The 22,036-nt window shown below is 39.3% G+C and overlaps 1 protein-coding gene across 2 annotated transcripts in view; it reads right to left on the bottom strand.

Annotated features, from left to right (window-relative positions):
* Positions 1-22,036, bottom strand: part of LOC150076569 (helicase ARIP4) — a 566,013-nt gene that overhangs the window by 56,063 nt on the left and 487,914 nt on the right. For both annotated transcript variants that reach the window (XM_090388127.1, XM_090388128.1), the window contains one exon: positions 12,946-13,148. In XM_090388127.1, coding sequence (XP_090244253.1) covers positions 12,946-13,148 — 203 coding nt within the window. The remainder of the gene's footprint in view (positions 1-12,945; positions 13,149-22,036) is intronic.

Genomic DNA, 22,036 nt, shown 5'->3' with positions numbered 1-22,036 from the left:
TAGGCTTTAGCATTAGTGGACTCATTGCAGAACTATATTTAAATTAAAACAGAGAACAGATATTTGAATCCATTTATATCAGAAATCTCTTATTATGGTAGATACCTTGATGATGTCCTCATTATAACTAATCAGATTACAATAAACTCTGTTTTACAAGTATTTACCAACATTCATACCAGACTGAATTGCACTTTAGAAACAGAGAAGGATGATATGTAATCCATTAACTTTTTAAATTTCACATTACAGAGGGAGGGGGGTATATTAAATTTTAGTATTTATAGAAAGACTACAAACATGAGTATATTATTACATTACAAGAGCTATCGCCCATACACTAACAAAAAATTGGTCATGTTAAACCAGTTCCCGAGCTATTGATGTGCGTTCGTACTCACAGTATGGAACAAATTAAGATGAAGTTTACCAATTTTTTATAATTATTTTGTGTTGGACCTGGAGAGTCGGATAAGAAGCCTTCCCTATAAACAAAATCAAGGATAATCTCTGTATAATTATTTAATAATTAAAAAGAATATAGGAGATATTGAGCACATAATAGCTCTTATTACACTAAATAGTGTATACACTATGTTATTTGACTAGTGGCACTGAAGGTTTACCCCCAACTCTGTAATTCGTACGTTGTGATGTGTACAGAACTTTGTAGAGGCCAGATGGCATGAGTTAGCAAATGCTTGTCAAGTGTTAATGTAGGGTTGTGTTGTTATGTTGCTCACCCGGCAACTTAGTCTAGGGATCTGTGGAGGCCACAAAATCCCTAGTTATCGTCCTTCACCACGGGGCGGCAGGCCTGGTTAATAGGAAGAATAAACTCTGGCAGGGTGAAGCATGGGATTGCCTGAGCTTCCCAGAGAGGACCTAGGAAAAAAAAAAAAAAAAACAAAAAAGAGCAGGGGTAAAAATGGTAGTGGAAAAGGGGTCATACTTGAGAATCCCCTGAAACTTGATGCCCATCCTGCTCAAGTGGGGTATTAAAAGATGGGGTGGATCTGTCCACCAGGTGGGAAGAGGAGGGGTTCTACTTAGATAGAGAATGGGGAGGAAAAGTTATAGGGAGAGGGATCTCTAGAGTGAAGGTCAGAAGCGGGGAGGGAACAATAGAAGACAGATGCAGGTGGAAACATCCACCCAAAGAGAAATGAGGGAAGAGTGGGGAAGGGTGTACTGCGAGAGGCCATCACCCCCAGGGGAAGGGGGAGTCCATGTCAAGATGGAAGACGTCTGCAGCATTCCAGACATGGGAAAACTAACATCCTAGTCATGGATATGCATCTCCAACAGCAAGGGGGAGGGGGAAAGGAAGACTATTGTCTTCACTATAGGAGAAGACAATAGTCTTCTCGTATGGTGAAGCGTTACTTATTCGAGGTGGGGCAATATCATGGCAACTAGTGAAGGTATTCGCAATATGAGATATACTTAATGATGCCAATTTATAACTACTCAAGTAGTTGGCTATGTACTGAAATGATGCAATTGCACTGACTTATACATTAGTTAAACTCTTTACATAATCTGAAGCTTTAGCCCTAAACTATACCGTAATTTAAATTACTCCACACCATCAGGCATATCTCATATTGTGGATTTATGCTTGGCAACTTGGCTGTCATCACTGCAACACCAGGATACCTGCCCACCCAATGATGAGGAGCCAAAAAGCTCCGAAACGGTGCCGTATGGGTGATGGTATCCGCTGAGAATAAGTAACAATAGTCTTCTCCTATGGTGAAGCGTTACTTATTCGAGGTAGTGCAATATCATAGCAACTCGTGAAGGTATTCACAATATGAGATATACTTAATGATGCCAATTTATAACTACTCAAGTAGTTGGTTATGTACTGAAATGATGCAATTGCACTGATTTGTACATTAGTTAAAAATCAATAGGTAATTAGTAAATATTCAAAAATTTACATCATATAAAAAGAAACCAACGTTTTCTTTTTATCACCATTTGACATTTTTAGTAGGTGGTAGATGACTTTCATCAACCGGTGAAATACCACCACTTTGCTTATTGGAGGCTTGAAGTGGTGAAACCCAGGTTTAGTCTCTAGAGCAAAGTTTCCAGCATCCCCCTCCCCCCCATACTTCTCCTTCAACCCTTCACGGTACTAAGTACTATAGGTTTTGATACCTTTTGTGTTTGGGGTTTTCATAAAAAAGAAAAAATATCAATAATATTTAATACTCTTATTTAATAATGTTTAATAAAAAAGCAGACTTGACTCTATCTGAAATATATATATATTCTATATATAAACTATGTATAAAGGCTCAGACTAAGGTATTCCAGCGCCCCAGGCAGAAAAATTATTTCGGAGCCTATCGTTCAGATTTCAGTTATCGTGCATTCGAATGCACGATAACTGAAATCCAAACTCTTCCGAATTGTTTGAATTGGAACATAAGATTGACTTCATATCACAACTTTTGGAAGATTGCAATTTGAGATTTACAGCAAATCAGTTAATTTACGGGGAAGTTTGCACTTCCTGAAGTCGGCTCTGGCAGTCAAATAAAGTCATGTCAGATCTGGTGATCAAATTTGTATGTTCCAACAGGATAATTTGTGTTTCAACAAATAAGGTAGTGTCAGATGTGGTGGTCAAATTTGTATGTTTCAACAGGAGCACTTAAGTTGAGGCCCCAGCAATTGTGGAACTCCTTGGATTCTATTTATATTCATTCGGCAAATCATGAATGCTGCCTCCATATACCTCAGTCAGTGCTTCGTAGTAGTGTTCCCGTATAACAAAGAGATGCTCTTGACCATTTGGCAGGTTGTGGATTTTAGAAATTAGACGACACCCGTGCTCCTCATAGTCTGGGCAGTGGTACATAACATGGTCCCAGATTTCACTTTCATCACAGTTACAGATAGGATCATCAGTAATTCCCAGGGAGGTCAGTTTATCCTTGAGGAGTCCATGCCCTGTAAGGAAGAATGCCGCATAAACACTTGGGGAAAAACCATGGTGGAGCCTTTGGGCTAGTCATTTTTACCTCTAGTAAAAATCGCCTTGCAACACTCTGTGCAGTTTCTCAGTGCTTTCTTTCTTGCTTTATATCGCTGTTGGTATGACTGATGTCAAGGAGAATTGTGGCCGCACCTTTCTTAAGGTAGATCACTGCTTAATCACTTCAACATACAATGGCAGGATGCCTGCCAGGACTTGTAAGGCAGGAGTACTTACAGTACAGCATGCCATGGTGGCAAGGAGTAAAATGGTTCACTGGATTGAATTCAGTTTACTTCTGTTTCTTAGAATTGTGGCCCTTTGGCACCAAACACATGCATCACAACATACCACTGGGAGGAAGACTGCTTTGTAAATAAATGTTAGTGTTCTCTTTTTCTGTCCCCAATCTATTCTGGTTATTTTGGCTAATCATGTGGACACAGTTTCTGACCTTTTTTTTTTTTTTTTTTTTAGCAGATGCAGTAAGTGCAGATAGAAAGTTAGTTTAGTGTCAAAGATGATGCTCAAATATTTTAGTTTAGAAAAGGAAGCAATGGTTGTACCATTTATCTTGGGTGAAGGTCCAACATCGATGCTTATCTAGGGCATACTTTGCCTCTGTTTCCAGGCAAGCCCTGCTATTTGCTTTTACAATTAAGACGACATCATCTGCACTGGCAATACTGTCTACTAGTTCTATGTCCATTGACAGAAATTCTTACACGGTAGACCAGAAGAAGGGTCTAAGAACGGATCTCTAAGGACATTCTCTAGTTACATACCAGGAGATTTCTCGGTACCTAGTGCTTTCCATAATGACTCTATTTTTTCGAATCTTTGGCACAACTGAACAGGCTTTGTTTAGAACAGTGAGAATTCCACTTTCGTTCATTTTACTAATCCCTCTATAAACCTCAATTAGGTCACCTCTGAGGTGCCTGGTTGCCAAACTGTAACATAGCGTTAACATTAATAGAGGCATACGATGCAAGAAAGAAAGCTTATGCAGCATCAGCCAAAAAAAAAAAAAAAAAACCCCCTCCCATTTCACCCATCCATTCGCTCCAAATGCCTGTCCAGTTCAGCCTTAAATTTATTTAGGCTATAGCTTCCAAAACAAAAGATAGAAGTCTGTTCCACCAATCAACTACCTGCTGGCTAAAAGCAAATTTCCGCATATCTATTCTACAATTATCTTTCCTCAATTTGAAACTCTGCCCCCTCAGGTTCTTAGTCTGAGCAAGAGGAAGAATCCCACCAGTATTCAGCTTGCTCAACCCATTCAAGGCCTTATACACCCCAATCAGACCACCTCGCAGGTGCCTACTCTCCAGGCACTGCAATTTGCAGAGCTTAAGCCTTTCTTGGTAAACACCCCTTTGTTCCCCTCACTAATCTTGCTGCCCTTTGTACTTTTTCTAGCAACTCTACATCCTTCCTAAAATGAGGCTTCCAGACCTGTACACAGTATAATATCATTATACAAGGCAGTGGCCTGACCACTGCCTTGTATAATGGGATAATCACCTCCCTGTCCCTGCTAGCAAAATTCCTATATATATCATTGACAAAACTCCATGACCTGCCCTGGCCGCCAGTCTGCTCAGCAAACTTCATATTTGACTGCACAATTACCCCCAGGTTTTTTTCACTTTCCACTTCCCTGAGTGTAGTACCACACAGTTGGTACGTTTCTCTTTGGTTATTGCTACTCATATGCAGTACTTTGCATTTGTCAACGTTAAACTTCAGTTGCCACTTCTGAGCCCATTTTCCCAACTTATCTAGATCCAGTTGGAGTAGCAAGAGGAAGAATCCCAACAGTATTCAGCTTGCTCAACCCATTCAAGGCCTTATACACCTCAATCCGAAAGTAGCATACTGTCGTAAACAACACTGCCAACCTTTGTATCATCTGCAAACTTGGACATTAAACCTGATATACCTTCATCAATATCATTGATAAATATACAAAATAACAATGGGCCCAACACCGAACCCTTTGGAACTCCACTAATAACATTAGTTCACGAAGAGTAGTGTCCACTGATTACCACTCTCTGTCGTCTCCCACTCATCCCTTTAATCATTGTAGCAACTTATCTTTAATGCCACACCTCTCCAATTTGTACAGCAGTCTTACATGTGCAACAGTATCAAAGGTTTTCCTGAAATCCGAGTATATGATATCAAAATTACTTTTGGCATTCAGTTCCTTTGTGACCACATCATAGTATCCAATCAAATTTGACAGACAAGACCTCCCTTTAACAAACCCATGCTGTGTTTTAACTATTTCTACAGTCTTGTCTAGATGATACTGCAATGCTTCTTTAACCAGTGATTTCATTATTTTCCCTGGCACACAAGTTAAACTAACAGGTCTGTAGTTACTTGTGTCACCTTTTGAACTCCTTTTGTGAATTGGTGATACATTTGCACACCTCCAGTCCATGAGGACCTCCCCTGAGTCCAAGGAAGCTCTTATAATTATGGCTAAGGGTTTGCTTACTTCCTTTGCTGCCTTTTTTAATATAACTAGATAGATCCCATCCACCCCAGGTGCCTTCCTTATGTTTAACTTCAACAATTTCTCCTCCACTTTGCTCTCACTTATTACAAAATTACTTAGCTTCCTGTTAGAGTTTGATAAACCTCTGGCACTCTCCTCATTGAATAACTCCTCATGTGTGAATGTAGATGGAAAATACTCATTCAGTTTATCAGCTACCTGAGCATGATCATCAATAGTCAACCCATCTATGTTAAGCAGTCCAATCTGATTTATCCCTTTTTTTCTAGAGTTTACATAAGTAAAGAACTCTTTGCTGTTTTTCTTTGCATCCTTTGTCAAAGATTTCTCACAATCTGCCTTCGCCTGCCTAACCTCCTCTGTGACTTGATTACAGACTAGTTTATACCTGCCATAGGCATCTGTGTCACCTGATACTTTATATGCATCACATAGATTCTTCTTCTTTTCCACACACCTCATTAATTCATCTGACATCCATTTAGGCCTAAACCTTGAACAGTATTTCTTAGCTGGAATGAAAAGCCTAGTAGCCTCCAAAATTAAAGTCCCTGAAGGCTTCCCATTTAGAATTCAACATTGGTAACATCATCAGTTGATCCCACTGTATAGAATTTAAAACTGTCTGAGACCTCTGTAGTCACCTTTACGAAAGCAACCCGAAAATAGGCCACATAACTGGAGTCTTTCCTTATACAGTCATCCTTCTGACAATCTCACCATTCAAGATGAGTGTCTTCGGACCCTTTCAAAAACATCTGGTGTAAGCAATCTTAAACAGCCTAAGCAAGTTGATAATCCTAGGCAGGTAAGCCTCACATGTGTGGAAAGCACTGTTCATGCTCTTCTCTTCTGGCTTCAACAAAAGTATTTTGCTTATTTTTTTTTAAATGCCACGCCAAGGTTTGAAAATGAAATACAGTTCTTCAATCAAATACATCCTCACATAATTTATTGAGGTCATTACTCCATATGTTGAGGAATGTGATGCGCAAATTTGTAGTATATTTGTTAAATACAGATGAGGTCTCCATACTTGAACACAGTGTTCCAAATGTTGTCTTACAATTGCCTTATACAGTGGGATTATGAACTTCCAATCTCTGTAGGATAGCATTCTATAAATCACTGATAGGAGACCATGGGGCTTCCTGGCTACCTGTTTGCACTGTTCAGACATCATTTACTGAGGTCATTACTCCAAACTGAAAGTGCAACATTTAATCACTAGCAAGTACACTGACTCATTTCCTTCAGACAATTGCATATGGATTATTACCACTGCTATAAGATCTGCATGTGATCTCACCATCCCACGCAGAAGGCCCTACCAGTATACAGTTCCCTGGTGGAATCCCCAACTACAGGATCTCAGAAGAAGAAGAAGAAGAAGAGTCCACCATGCAAGAAAAATGTTCCAGCAGGCTTGATCAAGGCTACCTCCCCATGAGGTAGATGCTGCCAGGGAGGCTTACTGCATTTTCAGAAATGAATACACAAAGCAAATACATAAAAGTAAAAAGCAAATGTGGCAAACCCTGGTATCCCCTTCTGGGAATAAGGACCCTTGGGGCATCGTTTTCAGGATCGTAACAAACAAGCTGCCGCGAGGAGAGGTACTCGACACGACACTAAAGATGGATGGCTCCTCTACTTACACCTGGAAGGATAGCATTAACAATATTCTAGACACCATTTATCCCATTGAAGCTGCAGCTATGACTCAACAACAACAAGAAATAGTAGATGAAAATCACAACTATCATCCTGCCTCTGTGGAATCCCCCTTCACTAGCATTGAGATGGACTTGGCAATAAACAAAATGAAAGAAGTAAAAACACTTGGTGCAGATCTGCTGGAAGTGGATGTGGTTAAAACATTTGCAGAATACTATCCTGTTACTCTACTAAGCCTTCTAAATAGGTGCCTGACAGAAGGCACCTTTCAACGTCCTGGAAAACGGCAACCCTGAAATTCATATTGAAAAATCCCGACAAGCCACCACAAATTCCAACCTCCTACCGTCCGATTGCCTTGTTCTCTGTAGTGGCCAAGTTACAAGAATGTCTGCTCCTATTTCACTTAACAGCCAGATATGAAGAACAAAACTTCCAAGTGACAAGCAATTTGGATTCAAAGCAGGTTGCAGCACAGAAGATGCCATCAACAGATTAATCACTCAAGCAACCCACACAGCCTTTAAGTACTCCCTTGCAATCATGGTACACTTCGCTGGAGCCTTTGATCGACTATGGTGGCCCAGTGTTCTTCGGCAATCAAATGTTTCCAACAACCTATACAACAGCTTAAGGTCATATCTAACTGGTAGAAAAGTCCAAGTTACCAACAGATTCCAAACAGTGACTAGGTACATCGATTGAGGCTGTCTGCAGGGCTCTGTGCTTGGCCCATTCCTCTGGTCTATTGTCCTGGATGAGTTCCTGGGTATGGACCTGGTGGGGGAGGGGGTTGAGCCATTGACCCTTGCGGATGATCTTGTCCTTTTGGTATGTGCTAATACCAGGGCAACCCTGGAGATAATGGCTGTTGTTGTTGTTGTTATTTGGTTTTTAGGAGCATTAGCAACTAAGGCCATATTGCTCCGGGATATGCGGTGGTCATTCCCTGACCTTTCTGCATCCTCCGTATATAGTGGTGACGGGCTTGAACCCCGGTCTAATTAAGAAGCGTGTGCTACACACTGCTGCTCCTTCCCACCTGGCTACGGAGGCGCTGGAGATAATGGCAAATGGAGCACTGGTGAAACTCCAGAATTGGGCAGCCTTGCACAACCTTACCATTTCAGGAGAGAAAACAAAATACATACTCCTTAAAGGCAGGCTACAAATCACAAGACTGCTTACAATAAAATTAAACCCATACGACTGCACACTGAAGTCAAGCTCCTAGGTATCTTCTTAGACTCTGGGCTTACCTTCCACCACCACCTAAAGTATCTAGCCAACAAAATTCAAAGGTACAGTGCTATGATAAAGAAGGTCAGCAGGGCAGACTGGGGGCTGAAACACAAGGCTCTTACTCTCATATACCAAATGGTATACATGCCAATCGTGTGTTATGATGCCTCCATCTGGTACCGAAAAGCCATCCTAGCAAGAAATAAACGTAAGCTGGATTGAATCCAGAGGTTCATGCTCCTTTCAATTTGCAGGGCGTGCTGTGCGGGTATTAACAGCCCCCCCCCCCTTTTTTATGTAAACCCCAAACACAAGAGGTGTTAGAACCTATAGTACTTAGTACCGTGCTTGGGTTGGAGGTTGAGAAGACAAAAGAAGATATTTGTTGACATTGGACTTGAACTTCTGTAGACTGTAATTTTCAGGAAATATGTATGAAGGAAGGTTGTTCCAGAAAACAACTCCTGCTCTGCAAGTATTAATGGATGCCAGCCACTATACTTAGAAGTGGTTAAAAAAAGGGCTTTTTTACCATCTAAGAAAGGGAGTTCCAACCCAATGGATAACCCAACATCTACAAGAGATATGGCAACATGATTGGGACACCACAATCATGTTGCCATATCTCTTGTAGGCCATCAAAAGGGGCCATCACAAAACAATTCCTTCCATCTATAAGTTCAACTCACTCACCCAGAAACTCCACCCTGGGTTTTGCCTGGCCTCCATGTGACCTTTATCATCACTGGGCATGGATCCTTCCAACAAAAACTGACGGCTGGGAATCGAGAATGACCCACGTTGCCACTGCGGTGAAGAGGAGTCCTGGGGCACTCATACATGGGGCACCCCATGTATGAGTGCCCCAGCTACGACAACATTAGGCTTAAATTCCTCACCACAATACAGAGAAACCCACAAAATCAAGAATTCACTCTGCTACTCGAGGAAGATACCTATAAGGCATTAACCACCTACGTGCAGGAAACATTTGCACTTGGGCGAGCTAAGATTGCAGAACTCAGAGTCCAAGAACTAAACCGGACCGGCATGGGATAACTCTCCATCCCCCAGACATGACCATGCTAACCGGAATAGGGTAGGATTTATTGCAGGCACCATCCAAGGTGCAGGATGCTGGATGCCTCGGAGTGCGGGATTTAAAAGTAATTGCAAACCCGAAATGGGTAGGATATACTGCTGGCACCGATCTAGGTGCAGGATGTACAGGCACTATGCCATTGGCAATTACATAGGGGGTGCCTGTCCCCTGTGACTTTTAAACCCACACCATTTTCTATACTTCGTCTAAACTAGGGTGGATAAATTCTCCCCTGTCAACCCACCCAAATTCATTCCCCCTTCAATTCTCTCTTCTAGCTCTCTCTCTCTCTCTCTCTCTCTTTTTTTTTTAATTTATTACTTTATTTGTTTATTTTATCTTTTTTATTTATTTTATTATTATTTTTTTTAAATTTTTATTTTATATTTTTCTTTACTTGGTCTCCATCAGGAAGCTCAGGCAACCCTGGCGGAGGCCAGCCAGAATATAATGGGCAGCCTGGCTTACCTCGGTGTGGTGGTGGCGGGCACCACTGGGAGGCGAGTCAGGGTTCCCTTAGGGGCCCTGCGGCCAAGCAGCCAGAGACAGAACAACAGCAACAACAGAACATAGCACTACTCTGTCACAAACCAGACATTACACTTTTTTCTGGCTTTTACAGAGATTCTGTAATTCTTCACAAAGTACCATGGCGCAGATGTGGGAAACCACCGGTGGCACCTTCCACAAAACACAATGCCACTAAAACACTATGACTCATTTGTATATCCAATAGAATAAAAGACAAATTAAGAAACTCATCAAGCAAAAGAACTCCTGAATGAAAAACATCTGGTGTAAGCAATCTTAAATAGCCTAAGCAAGCTGATAATTCCAGGCAGGTAAGCTTCACATGTGTGGAAAGCACTGTTCATGCTCTTCTCTTCTGGTTTCAAGGAAAGCATTTTGCTTATTTTTTTTAAAATTTTTTTTTTTTCATGCCAAGGTTTGAAAATGAAATGTTCTTCAATCAAACACATCCTCACATCATTTATTGAAGTCATTACTCCATATGTTAAGGAATGCGATGTGTAAATTTGTTAAATATTCCATTTCCATTTTGGAAGTTGATTGCCACAGTCGACTAAATCAGAAGGATAATACTGATTTATAGGCAACTACTGATACGGTTATGGAGTCTTCAAAAACAAGAGAATGTTCTGTTCAGTGAGGAAATCTTTTTATTGATGCATATGACTACATGGTGAACAAATTTCCAGTGACAAATGATGTTCTTATAAATACCAAGGAAGCATATTTCATTAATAGGCAACATTTTCAAATTTGAAATTTTTTGTGGACAAGTTTCCAGTACTTTTAAGCATCTTTATCACCGAAGATAAAAAAGTGAACAATACAACAGATGTTTTGAAATATCAGTTCTGTTAGTTTCTGTGTGCAAACGTACGAGAAACTATTATGATACTGGAAGAACTGAAGTACACGGTTCTGAGGAACTTGAAATATAAAAAAAAAAATCACTCCAGGTTATGCCTGGCATTTTAGCAATTTCTCACAGCAATGCAGAGTGTGAGAAGATATTTAGATAGGTGGGGGGAAAAATCAACTTTTTAAATGCTCTTGAAAGAAGGCCTATGTTATAACCAAAGCCCTGTTCAGACTCTGCATCTGAACAGGGCAAAGTCTGCAACAGTATCTTCTTTGAAGCAAATATAGTTACTCGGTGATGCTTAAGAGAGAATCACAACAGAAATTCATGCACAGAAAGATTCTAGGTGTGCTAATGTTTAAATATATACCACACTGATAAGCAATGCTCGGCATTTACTTGAGATATGATCTTAATGACAGCAAATGTAAAATGTGTATGTTGTCAGTGAAATTTAATTTCAAGTCCAAAGTCTGGATTTAGAAAAATCTCTTTCTTGTCTACTGCTTTTTTCTGACAAAAATTATGACATCTCCTGCTTTCCTAAAGTCAAAGGTTGATAGCTATGAAAAAAAAAAAAAACAAACAAAAAACAAATCAGATTGGTTCCCCTGCGCACTGGGAGTGAGAAAGTCTTAGCAACCCAGCTGATGTTGCAGATAACTTGAACATGTGCTTCGCATCTGTCATTACTGAAGAAAGACCCTTCATGCTGAGCAAAGGAGATGATTGGAAAAATTTTTGAGCATAAAGGCAAGTAAGGCTCCTGGAGTTGATGGCACATATCCTGTAGTTCTGAGGGAGAGTGCGAAGGAGTATACAGAACCATTGAGGTTAATTATGAGGACATCTTTGGATTCAGGAGAGATTCCTTTGGATTGGAGAAGTGCCAATTTATTGCCAATACATAAAAGCAGTTCTAAGAGTGAAGTCAGTAACTATGCCAGTTAGTATAACTTTAGCAGTAGGAAAAATCTTAGAGGCAATGATTAAGAGTGCAATCCAGGGGATTTAGATAGATATGGCATTCTGAAGGACACACAACATGGCTTTGTATAAATCATGCTTAACTGACTTAGTAGACTTATTTATTATTATTATTTTTTTTTTGGCCAGTGCAGTAAAAGCTTGTGGCTTCCTTGCACTAAATGGCAAATACTATTGCTATTACTATAAAGTTGGCATATAATTTTCTTGGGCCTTTGCATGTATAAGGTTACTTTATGTAGTTTAGCACATTTTGAGAGTGAAAAAGCAAGTTAAAATTTAATTTGGGAGACATTTTTGGTATTTTAACTCTTTAGAGCAGTGCTGTCTAAAATTTTACCTTTTGTATATAGGGAAGGAAGTAGGGTTTTCTCAGTTATTCTGGATTTTTCAGCCTGCACATCATGCAAATTGACCCTGAATGCACAGACATAATATATAATATGTTTAAGTTGCTGGTGAGTTGAAACCCCAATAAGAACTAATATAGAGGATTATGGGTGGCATTTATAGAAGGCTTAGTTATTTCCAGTCTGCTAACTTTTGAGGGGGATTATTGTTACAGTTGCCCCTTTGTTGCTTCCAATATTTTTCAGACTATATTTTGCAAACAACTAATCAGGCTAAGTGAGTCATTTTCCTTGTAGTGTGCTGAAGGGCTTCACAAATCACACCAACCGTCCCAGCATTAACAGAAGGCCTGGCTCCACCTTCCGGTACAGAACACCATTTTGAGATTAGCTTTGGTTTCAGCTCCATCATACAGCATAACATTACTTGAAGTTCTATGAGACTTTTTTTGAGTTGTTCCTTCAAATAAAATTAACTGTCACTGGTGTGTTTTTCTTTTTACAATATATGTTATGTGGTGAATGATATATACTCACCCTGTATAAAGCATCTAAAAAGTTATGTATGAGAGCTGTGTTTAAATTACTTGGAGTGGTCCAATTTAACAATTTTATTTCAATGGAAACATTTATTATAACCAAATTTCACAAAGTAAATTCATTTCTTACCAGTAGGTACTATAAGTTTTTGCATCATTACTCCCTGCCTAAACAAGGCACTCATCAACTGAGGAGATGCAGAGAGTGATGTAGCACCAGTTCCTCCTGGTGTATGTATTGAAGTCGGTGATGCACCTAGAGGTTGCATGGGAATGGGAGTTGACTGATTTGGAAGAACATGTACAGATGAGCCACTGAACCATGGTCCTGATCTGTAAAATAATACATTATTTCACATACATTACATGAAAAGTATGAGTTAAAAGTACACTAAAAATGATATTTATTTTAGTGTATGGAAAGCTTATTATAAAAAAATGTAATGCAATAGATTATTTTACATATGTATGGAAAACATGAAAAAATCAATGTATGGAAAACATGAAAAAATCAATGTATGGAAAACCTGAAAAAGAAGTGGAAACATTTGAACATCTAAACAAAAACAATATACCAGAATAAAAGAATATACTGTAATAAGAAAATATTCCAGAAGTGTGTTATGAATATAATCTGTAGAAATTAACACATCTTTCTGAGCCACAAAGAACAATTTATATGCCAAGTTCTGTTACTGTTAAAAAAAAAAAAAAAAAAAAGTTATCCTAATTTCTGCTTTAGCATATTAATATAATGAGGCAAAAATTAAGATGATTTCTCCCCCCCCTTTTATTTTCAAGTGTCAAGGCAACTAAACATATGGGGTTCTTCCTGTTGTCAGAACATTGAAATTATTATTGTGTGTGTGTGTGTGTGTGTGTGTGTGTGTGTGTGTGAGAGAGAGAGAGAGAGAGAGAGAGAGAGAAAAACAGTTTTGAGGTGTTAACTTGGCAATAACTTGCCTATTTTGTGTTTCAATTTTAAATGTCAGTTATATTTAGGTGCATAATTTAAAAATTGCAAGGCTTCTGTAGTAGAGGAAAATCATCCCTCCAATCAATAACATCTAACTGAAAAGTGTTCAATAAAGTTTAAAAAAAAATTTCAAAAATAATACAGGTCATCTGAGTTCTGGAGATCAGAATGGTCAATCATTACACATTGGACTATCAGTGATTACCATGACCTAGTTTATTTTGTTAAGACAACACACTGCTATGTAATCACCTCCACAACTAATTAGCTTTTCTCTCAGAAAAATTAATTGGACAAATTTTGAAGATTCTGTTAATTTGGATTTTCCCAATTCATCAGATTTATTTGAAAATAAAATGGCTGCTGAACTGGCAAATTACATTCAGGAATCTTTAACAAAAGCTCATTCTTGATGAGCTGTCTAGTTTAAGAAGACAAGTATATGCAACTCAGCAAAGATACCAATGCCATCAGCCGACCGGGCTAGCCGAGTGGGTAAAGTACCTGCCCGGGCAACCCAAAGGTCGCGGGTTCGATTCCCGCCTCGGGCTTGGATCAAAGTACTGCAAAAACCTTGGGAGGTGCAATATGGCCACAGAAGCTGATGCGCCAACAACTACCAAATCAAAAACCAATGCCATCAGCACTGCTCCCTGCTGAAGTTAAGCAATTATACACAACATTTGTTGATATTTAATATTAATATTAAGAATATTTATACAAAAGCAACCATAAATAGCAAGTGCACTGGTTCAATCATCTGATATAATAATAATCATTAGTTACTTCTATATAAACAGATGAGGCTATATTGATGATAAAGGTTTGAATACAGACTTTCATTTATCTATCCATTTAGCTAATGATAATTACGTTACCAATGAAAATTCAGGGCTATTTAGTATTGATGAGATTGATTTAGTAATTAAGAAAATAAAAATTTCTAAATGTCCTGGTATGGATCTTTTAGAAAATATCTTTACATTAGGGTTTTACAAGAAGAGATGGACTTTGCTTGTACTGTAAAATAAGTGTTTGTGTGAGGGTTTATTTCCTATTACTTGGAAAACAGCATTATTAAAACTTATTCCTCATCCAAGCGTGGAAAAACAAGAAATTATGCTAGGTCTTATATGCCACCAATTGTTGTGTTGGCTAATATTGGAAGATTCTGGAATGCCTTATAGCTTCCAGAATAACTTCCCTTCACCACGAGGTTAATTCAATTTTCTCAGCAAAATGGATTTTGCCCTGGAAGATCGAGGGAGGACTTCTGGATTTTGATTCACATAAAGAATTCGTATAAATATTTCTTGCTATTTTCATGGATTTCGAGGGGATATTAGCATTAGTTGAGGCATATGATGAAAGAAAGCAAGCAAGCAAGCATATACAGCATCAGCCAAAAAAAAAAAAAAAAAACCCCTTCGCATTTCACCCATCCAATCACTTGAAAATGTTTTGTCTAGTTCAGCCTTAAATTTATTTAAGCTATCAACTTTCACAACAACAGATGAAAGTTTATTCCAGCAATCAACTACCCATTGGCTAAAGGCAAACTTCCGCACATCTATTCTACAACTGTCTTTTTTCAATTTGAATCTATGCCCCCCCCCCCTCGGGTTCTTAATTTGAGCAAATGAAGTATCCCATCAGCATTGAGCCTGCTCAAACCATTCAAGGCCTTATACACCTCGATCAGATCACCTCAAAGATGCCAATTCTCCAGATGCTGCAACTTGCAGAACTTAGGCCTTTCTTCATAAGTGCACCCCTTTGTTCCTATCACCAATCTTGTTGCTCTTCTCTGTACTTGTTCTAGCAACGCTACATCCTTCCTAAAATGAGGCCTCCAGACCTATATATAGTACTCAAGGTGTTGGCTTGACCATCACTTTATACAAAGGGATAATCACCTCCTTGTCTCTGCTAGCAAAATTCCGATTTATCATTGACAAATCTCCATGACCTGCTTTGGCAGCCCATCTGCACTGCTCAGAGAACTTCATATCTGACAACACAATTACCCCCAGGTCTTTTTTCATTCTCCACCTCCCTGAGTGTGGTACCACAGAGTTGGTACGTTTCTCTTGGGTTACTGCTATCCATATGCAGTACTTTGCATTTGTCAATGTTAATCATCAGTTGCCACTTCTCAGCCAATCTACCCAACTTTTCTGGATCCTGTTGCAGTAGCATACTGTCTTTACTGTCTTTAGTGTCGTTAACAATCCTCCCAACCTTTGTATCATCTGCAAACTTGGACATTAAGCCTGATATATACCGTCATCGATAAATACACAAAACAACAATGGGTTCAGCACCAAACCCTGGGGAAATACACTAATAAGATTAGTCCACGTAGAACAGTGTCCATTTATTACCACTCTCTGCCATCTCCCAACCATCCCTTTATCCATTGCAGTAACTTGCCCTTAATGCCATACCACTCCAATTTGTACAGCAGTCTTCCATGTGCAACAGTATCAAACGTTTTCGGGAAATCCAAGTATATGATATCAAAATTATTTTTAGCATCCAGTTCCTTTGTGACCACATCGTAGTATCCAATCAAATTGGTCAGACAAGACTTCCCCTTAACAAACCCATGCTGTGTCTGAACCATTGCTTTAGAAAACAGGCCTCGTGCATCGGGTTGCATATCTTCCAAGTTTCTTGCGATGACCGACTAACTGGTTAAAATAAATTTATTAAAATAAATGAATGACACAAAGTATATGCATAAAATAAAAGTGCTAAAAAATAATGTCTTAAAATACATAGAAACTTTTGAGACAAAGTGCCTCTTCATCAGCTAGTTGGTGAATGGTGTACTTCAGTATATATTGATGATTCTTCTTCTTCCAGTCGCATAGCTCCCTGAGGAGCTGTTATAGCCACAAACAAATTCCTCCAACTGCATCGATCATGTGCTCTACGAGTGGCATCACAAAGTGTCATGCCCAGAAGTTCACTGATCCTATCCTTCCACCTAGCTGCAGTTCTTCCTCTGCACCTCTTCCCTCGATTTTTCCTTCCATTATATTCTTCAACTGAAAGTTTTCCCTTCTTACTATATGACCAAAAAACTTGAGTTTTCTTTTGTTGATGCTATGAAGAAGAAGAATTTTAGGCCTGCCAATTTTATTCAATATCCACTCATTAGTTCTTCAATCCAAGTAAGAAATACACAGTATTTTCCTGTTAAACCACATTCCAAATGTCTCAATTTTCTTCCTGTCAACTCTTTTTTGAGATTCCATCCTTCGCATCCACAAGTGGCAACTGAAAAAATTAACGAATCAATGATTCTCCGCTTCGTCTTTAGGGGCAGATCATGATCTCTCTCTCTCTCTCTCTCTCTCTCTATAATTTTATCAGATCAGCGACCAACGTTTTAGCAATTGCCTGTCGTCTCTTTACATCGTTTGAGCAGTCACTATTTTTATTTATTCTTGACCCTAAGTAATCAAATTCAACTTCTTCAATATCTTGCCCATTAACCTTCACTTTACTGGAATCGAGATTATCACCAATCACCATAATTTTAGTTTTGCACACATTCAGAAACAATCCTTTTTTCTCACTTGCTTCACATACTCTCCTCAGAGTTTCTTTAAGATGATCCTTAGAATTACAAATTAGCACAGTATCATCTGCATAACAAAGGTTTTTTATCTTCAGTCCTCCAATTTTGATGCCAGTCTCTAAATCTTCCAAAGCTTCGCGCATGATATCTTCGGCATAAAGATTAAAAAGGTGAGGTGACAAAATACAGCCCTGCCCGACACCGTTACCTATTGTGAAAAAAAGTCCGTGTTTCCCATATTGGTTCTCACAGTTCCTTCCTGTTCCTGGTATAGTAGCTTAATCAGCTGAATTATGTGGATTGGGAAACCCATAATAGTTATCGTTTCCCATAGTTTCTCATGTTGAACACAATCAAATGCTTTGGCATAATCTATAAAACACAAAACGACTGGAACATTGAATTCTTTGCATTTTTCAATGATCAGTCGTAGGCTTAAGATCTGATTTCTGGTTCCTCTATCACTTCTGAAACCTGCTTGCTCTTCTGGTATTTCTTCTTCAAGTTTTCTTGAGATTCTGTTCAATATGATTTTAAGAAGAATCTTGCTAGTGTGAGAAATTATGCTAATAGTCCTGTAATTTGAGCAAATTTTCAGATTTTTTTTGGTAAGGGGAAGAAAATGATTTCTTCCAATCTGATGGGCACCCCCCCCCCCCGTTTCCCAAATTTTTACAATCGCTGGGATTTCATCAATTTCAGGTGACTTGCCACATGTTAGTTCTCTGATGGCTTTTTCGACTTCTTCCTTCAGTGAGACTGGTTCATGATCACACTCTTGAAAAGGGATGGCAGATCATTAGTGCCAGCAGGTGCTCGGAAGAGCTGCTGACAGTATTCTTTCCACCTTCCTTTGATTGTGTTCTTCTCTGTTAAAATTTCCCCTTTGGAGTCCTTGATTACTTTAAATTTTGGTTGGAACTTTTGTCTTAAGGACTTAATTACATCTTTTTAGTGTTGTTTCCTTTGTTGTGGTATTCAATTTCTTTACACTTGCAGAGTGATATAATCTTGTTTGTCCTGGCTTAAACAGCGCTTGATGACTTTGCTTAGTTTCTGATATTCTTTGTTTCCTTGTATACCCTGGGCTTTTGCGGTTCTTCTCTGTTCAATAAGGTTAAAAGCGGCTTCTGTAATCCAAGGCTTCCTGATCTTTGACCTTTCTCTAATGTGTCTATTGGCCGAGTCCTTAATAATGCTTTTTGTATTTTCCCACATTTCCTAAGGCAGCATATCATCATATATTTCTAATAGAGCTTGAAAACGATTGCCTGTTTCAAGCATATAATAATTTGGAATATTTTCTACATCCAATCGTCTAGGGAAAACCTTTATTCATGACCTTTTTCGGCTTCAGCTTGAGAACAATGTGGAGTAGCTGATGATCACTGCCACAATCTGCTCCAGGAAGTGTTTTTGCTGTGATTACACTGGAGCACCACCTTTGCTGCATAAGGATATAATCGATCTGATTTCTTGTTTTATGCTCAGCAGATTTCCATGTGTAGAGCCTTCTCGGGTCCTGCTGAAAGCAGGTGTTACATATGACAAGACTGTTCAATTGACAAAATCCAATTAAACTTTCACTCCACTCATTTCTAGTGCCAAGATAAAGCCTACCACATTCCGGACTAGAAGAAACTGTTTTGCCTACTTTTGCATTAAAATCACCCATGAATATCAAAACATCCTTTTTTCGGACCAGATCAAGAGCTGACTGGAGATTTTCATAATAAATGTCTATATCTTTGTCTGTGGATGTTGATGTCGGTGCATATGCAAATAAAACTGTGATATTTACTGGCTGGCTCTGAAGTCTAACTATCATCAGTATTTTATTAATAGGATTGTATCCAAGAAGAGATCTTGAACATTCCTTATTCAAAAGGACAGCGAAACTATGTTCTTTTATTTGGTCACTTCCAGAAAAAACAACCAAAAACCCATTTCCAGTTTTGAAATGACCTTGTCCTGTCCACATGACTTCGGTTGCTCCTAAAATGTCAATTTTATACCTATCTATTTCATTGATGACCATATCCATCTTGCCTTCTTTTCAACTTTTTACATTCCATGTGGCCACATTTACCTTCTTCTTTCTTAAATTTAATTTTGCAGGGCACACACACTGGCATCTGGTTAACAGCAGTTTTTGGAGTTGTTTTTGTTGTGGTTCTTTTGCCTATCACATTACCTACTACATGACTGATTTTGAAAGGGGCTGGCTTTAATCATAGGAAGAGAAAGTTGACTACAGCAGAGAGGCTGATTACAGCTGGCTTTTGCCCAGTTTCCAGAGGTCGTTGTTTATATATATATTGATGGTTACAATAGCAAAATACAGCTGGGCATGATCATGTATCAAGAGTCTGGTGTCGGTACAACAGAATTATGTACACGTTATCACCTTCTGCCTCCGTAGCCAAGTGGTCAGGAGCAGAGTGCAGTAGCACATGCTCTTTGAGTAGACCGGGGTTCAAGCCCCTAAGTGCTAAATACGGTCGATCTGTCAACCCGCACTGGACCAGCATGGCAGATATTGGTCCATTTCCCTCAACATGAATTGTTGAGGAGGCTTCCATCCTGCAGTGGGTTGATAATGGCTGCCTTTACCTTTATCACCTTCAGCGTTCATCGCACTGCAATACAGTACATTCTATAATAGGGTGTAAGTGCACTCTCCTTGTGCGATTCATAATACTATTATTGGTAGCTATGTGTAGTGCTTCACATAAATAGTCAACGATTTCAATATCCCGTCGGGGATTACGACTGCTGCTCAACCCAATAATGCTCGGCGACTGCGGAGTGTTCATTTTTTTTTTTTTTTTTTTTATGAAAACCCCAAACACGAAAGGTATTAGAATCTATAGTACTCAGTACCATGCTTGGGTTGGAGGTTGAGAAGACGAAAGAAGATATTTCTTGACATTGAACTTGAACTTCTGTAGATTGTAATTTTCAGGAAATACGTATGAAGGAAGGTTATTTCAGAAACCAGCAGTCGAATGAATAAATGAGGAAGATGAAAAGTTGGTTCTGTGAGTTTGAAGTTGGACAGTAAATGGATGTTGGTTGGTGGCGGCACGTGTTCAGACTGTTTTGAAAGAGAGAGAGCCGGAATTACAGAAGCCAATTCAGAACAGTGCCCATGGAAATATCTGTAGAAGAGGTATGTAGCAGAAAAAGTACGTCTATGAGACAGCGAGTGGAGAGACTCTGTTAGAGATGAATCATTAATTAACCTAACTGCCCTCTTCTGAATGGAATCAAGAAGCCCGAGAGAGGTTTTGGAAGAAGGTCATTAATATACAAGAGGAAAAGAGTGGGGAAAGAACCGAGCCTTGGGGGACACCGGCATTAGTGGAGAAGATAGAAGACAGAGAAACATCTACCATCACCATCAGTGAGCGATCAAAGAGAAAACTGGATAACCAATTACAAAAAACAGTTGGCAAACCATAAGATGGAATCTTGTTTAGAAGACTTTTATGTCAAACATGATCGAAAGCCTTTGAGATGTCAAGAGGAACTGCTTGTGTTTCACCAAACTTTTCCATTGAATTAGTCCATAAATGGGTAATCAGAATATCACCAGTGGATCGACACTGATGGAATCCATACTAGCAATCGTTGATCAGACAGAAGGTTTCTAGGTAGTTTAAGTGTTGGCGGTTAATTGATTTCTACATTACTTTAGAAAGAGTAGAAGTAATTGCAATGGGACGATAATTGGATGGGAGGGATTTGTCACCATTTTTAGGAACGTTGGATATGAGTAAATTTCCGACCAGAAGGAAAAACACATTTGGACTAAGAAAGTGAAAAAATCGGCAAAGAACAAGAGTAAGTTCAGGAGCACAGGTTTTGAGAACAAGTGGAGAAATACCATTGGGACTTGGAGCTTTCGTCAAAATCCTTCTGACATCCTTTTGACGGAAGACCACAAGAGGCATTGAATGGAGTGTGTTGGGAATGGTGAGAGGTGTTTTACCAAGATCATTAATACTCGAGTTGGAAGAAAAATGGGATGCTAACAGGTCGGCTTTATCCTTGGCTGAAGTGACAACAGAACATCTGGTTTGGACAGAGGTGGGAGCAGAGATGGGCAAAAGTCGCGGCCAATAGCTTTGGCAAGAGATCAGAAGATTAGAGGTTTGCAGATCCACCCATGCTCAGAAACCCGGTCTTTCAATCTTCTGCCAGACTCACCTACATAACACATCCCACAATCCGTACACATAATGCAGTATATGGAACCACTCTAGGAAAGGAGGAACAGGTGTTTTCATCTTTGAAATAATAGACTAATTTCCTCTCTGGAAGTTGCACACATTGTATATGATGGAGATGCAAAATCCTAACAAGATGTTCCGATACGCCCAGATAATAGGGGATGTAGATGGTAGAGATAAATTTATTGATGCAGGGAGGGTTAGATTGAGTAACCAATTCGTGAGCTTGAAGCTCTCAGCTATCTAGAGCATGAGGTGGATAACCACAATTTGAAAGCTCTGCCCTAATTTTGGAAATCTCCAATTCCCTGTCACTAGTCGAACTAGAGTACATCCAAGCATGGGAGAATAAAGTGTGAGTAGGGCAACGCAAATGACCAGGGCCTTGAGCAGACCCATAATCGGTAAATCGGCCTGTGCA

This window comes from Mastigoproctus giganteus, chromosome 13, assembly GCF_048544385.1.
Source record: "Mastigoproctus giganteus isolate SK-2022 chromosome 13, ASM4854438v1, whole genome shotgun sequence".
Classification (NCBI taxonomy): Eukaryota; Metazoa; Arthropoda; class Arachnida; order Uropygi; family Thelyphonidae; genus Mastigoproctus; species Mastigoproctus giganteus.
The sequence above is the reverse complement of the archived record's forward strand: the minus strand, read 5'-3'. Positions and strand labels throughout refer to the sequence as shown.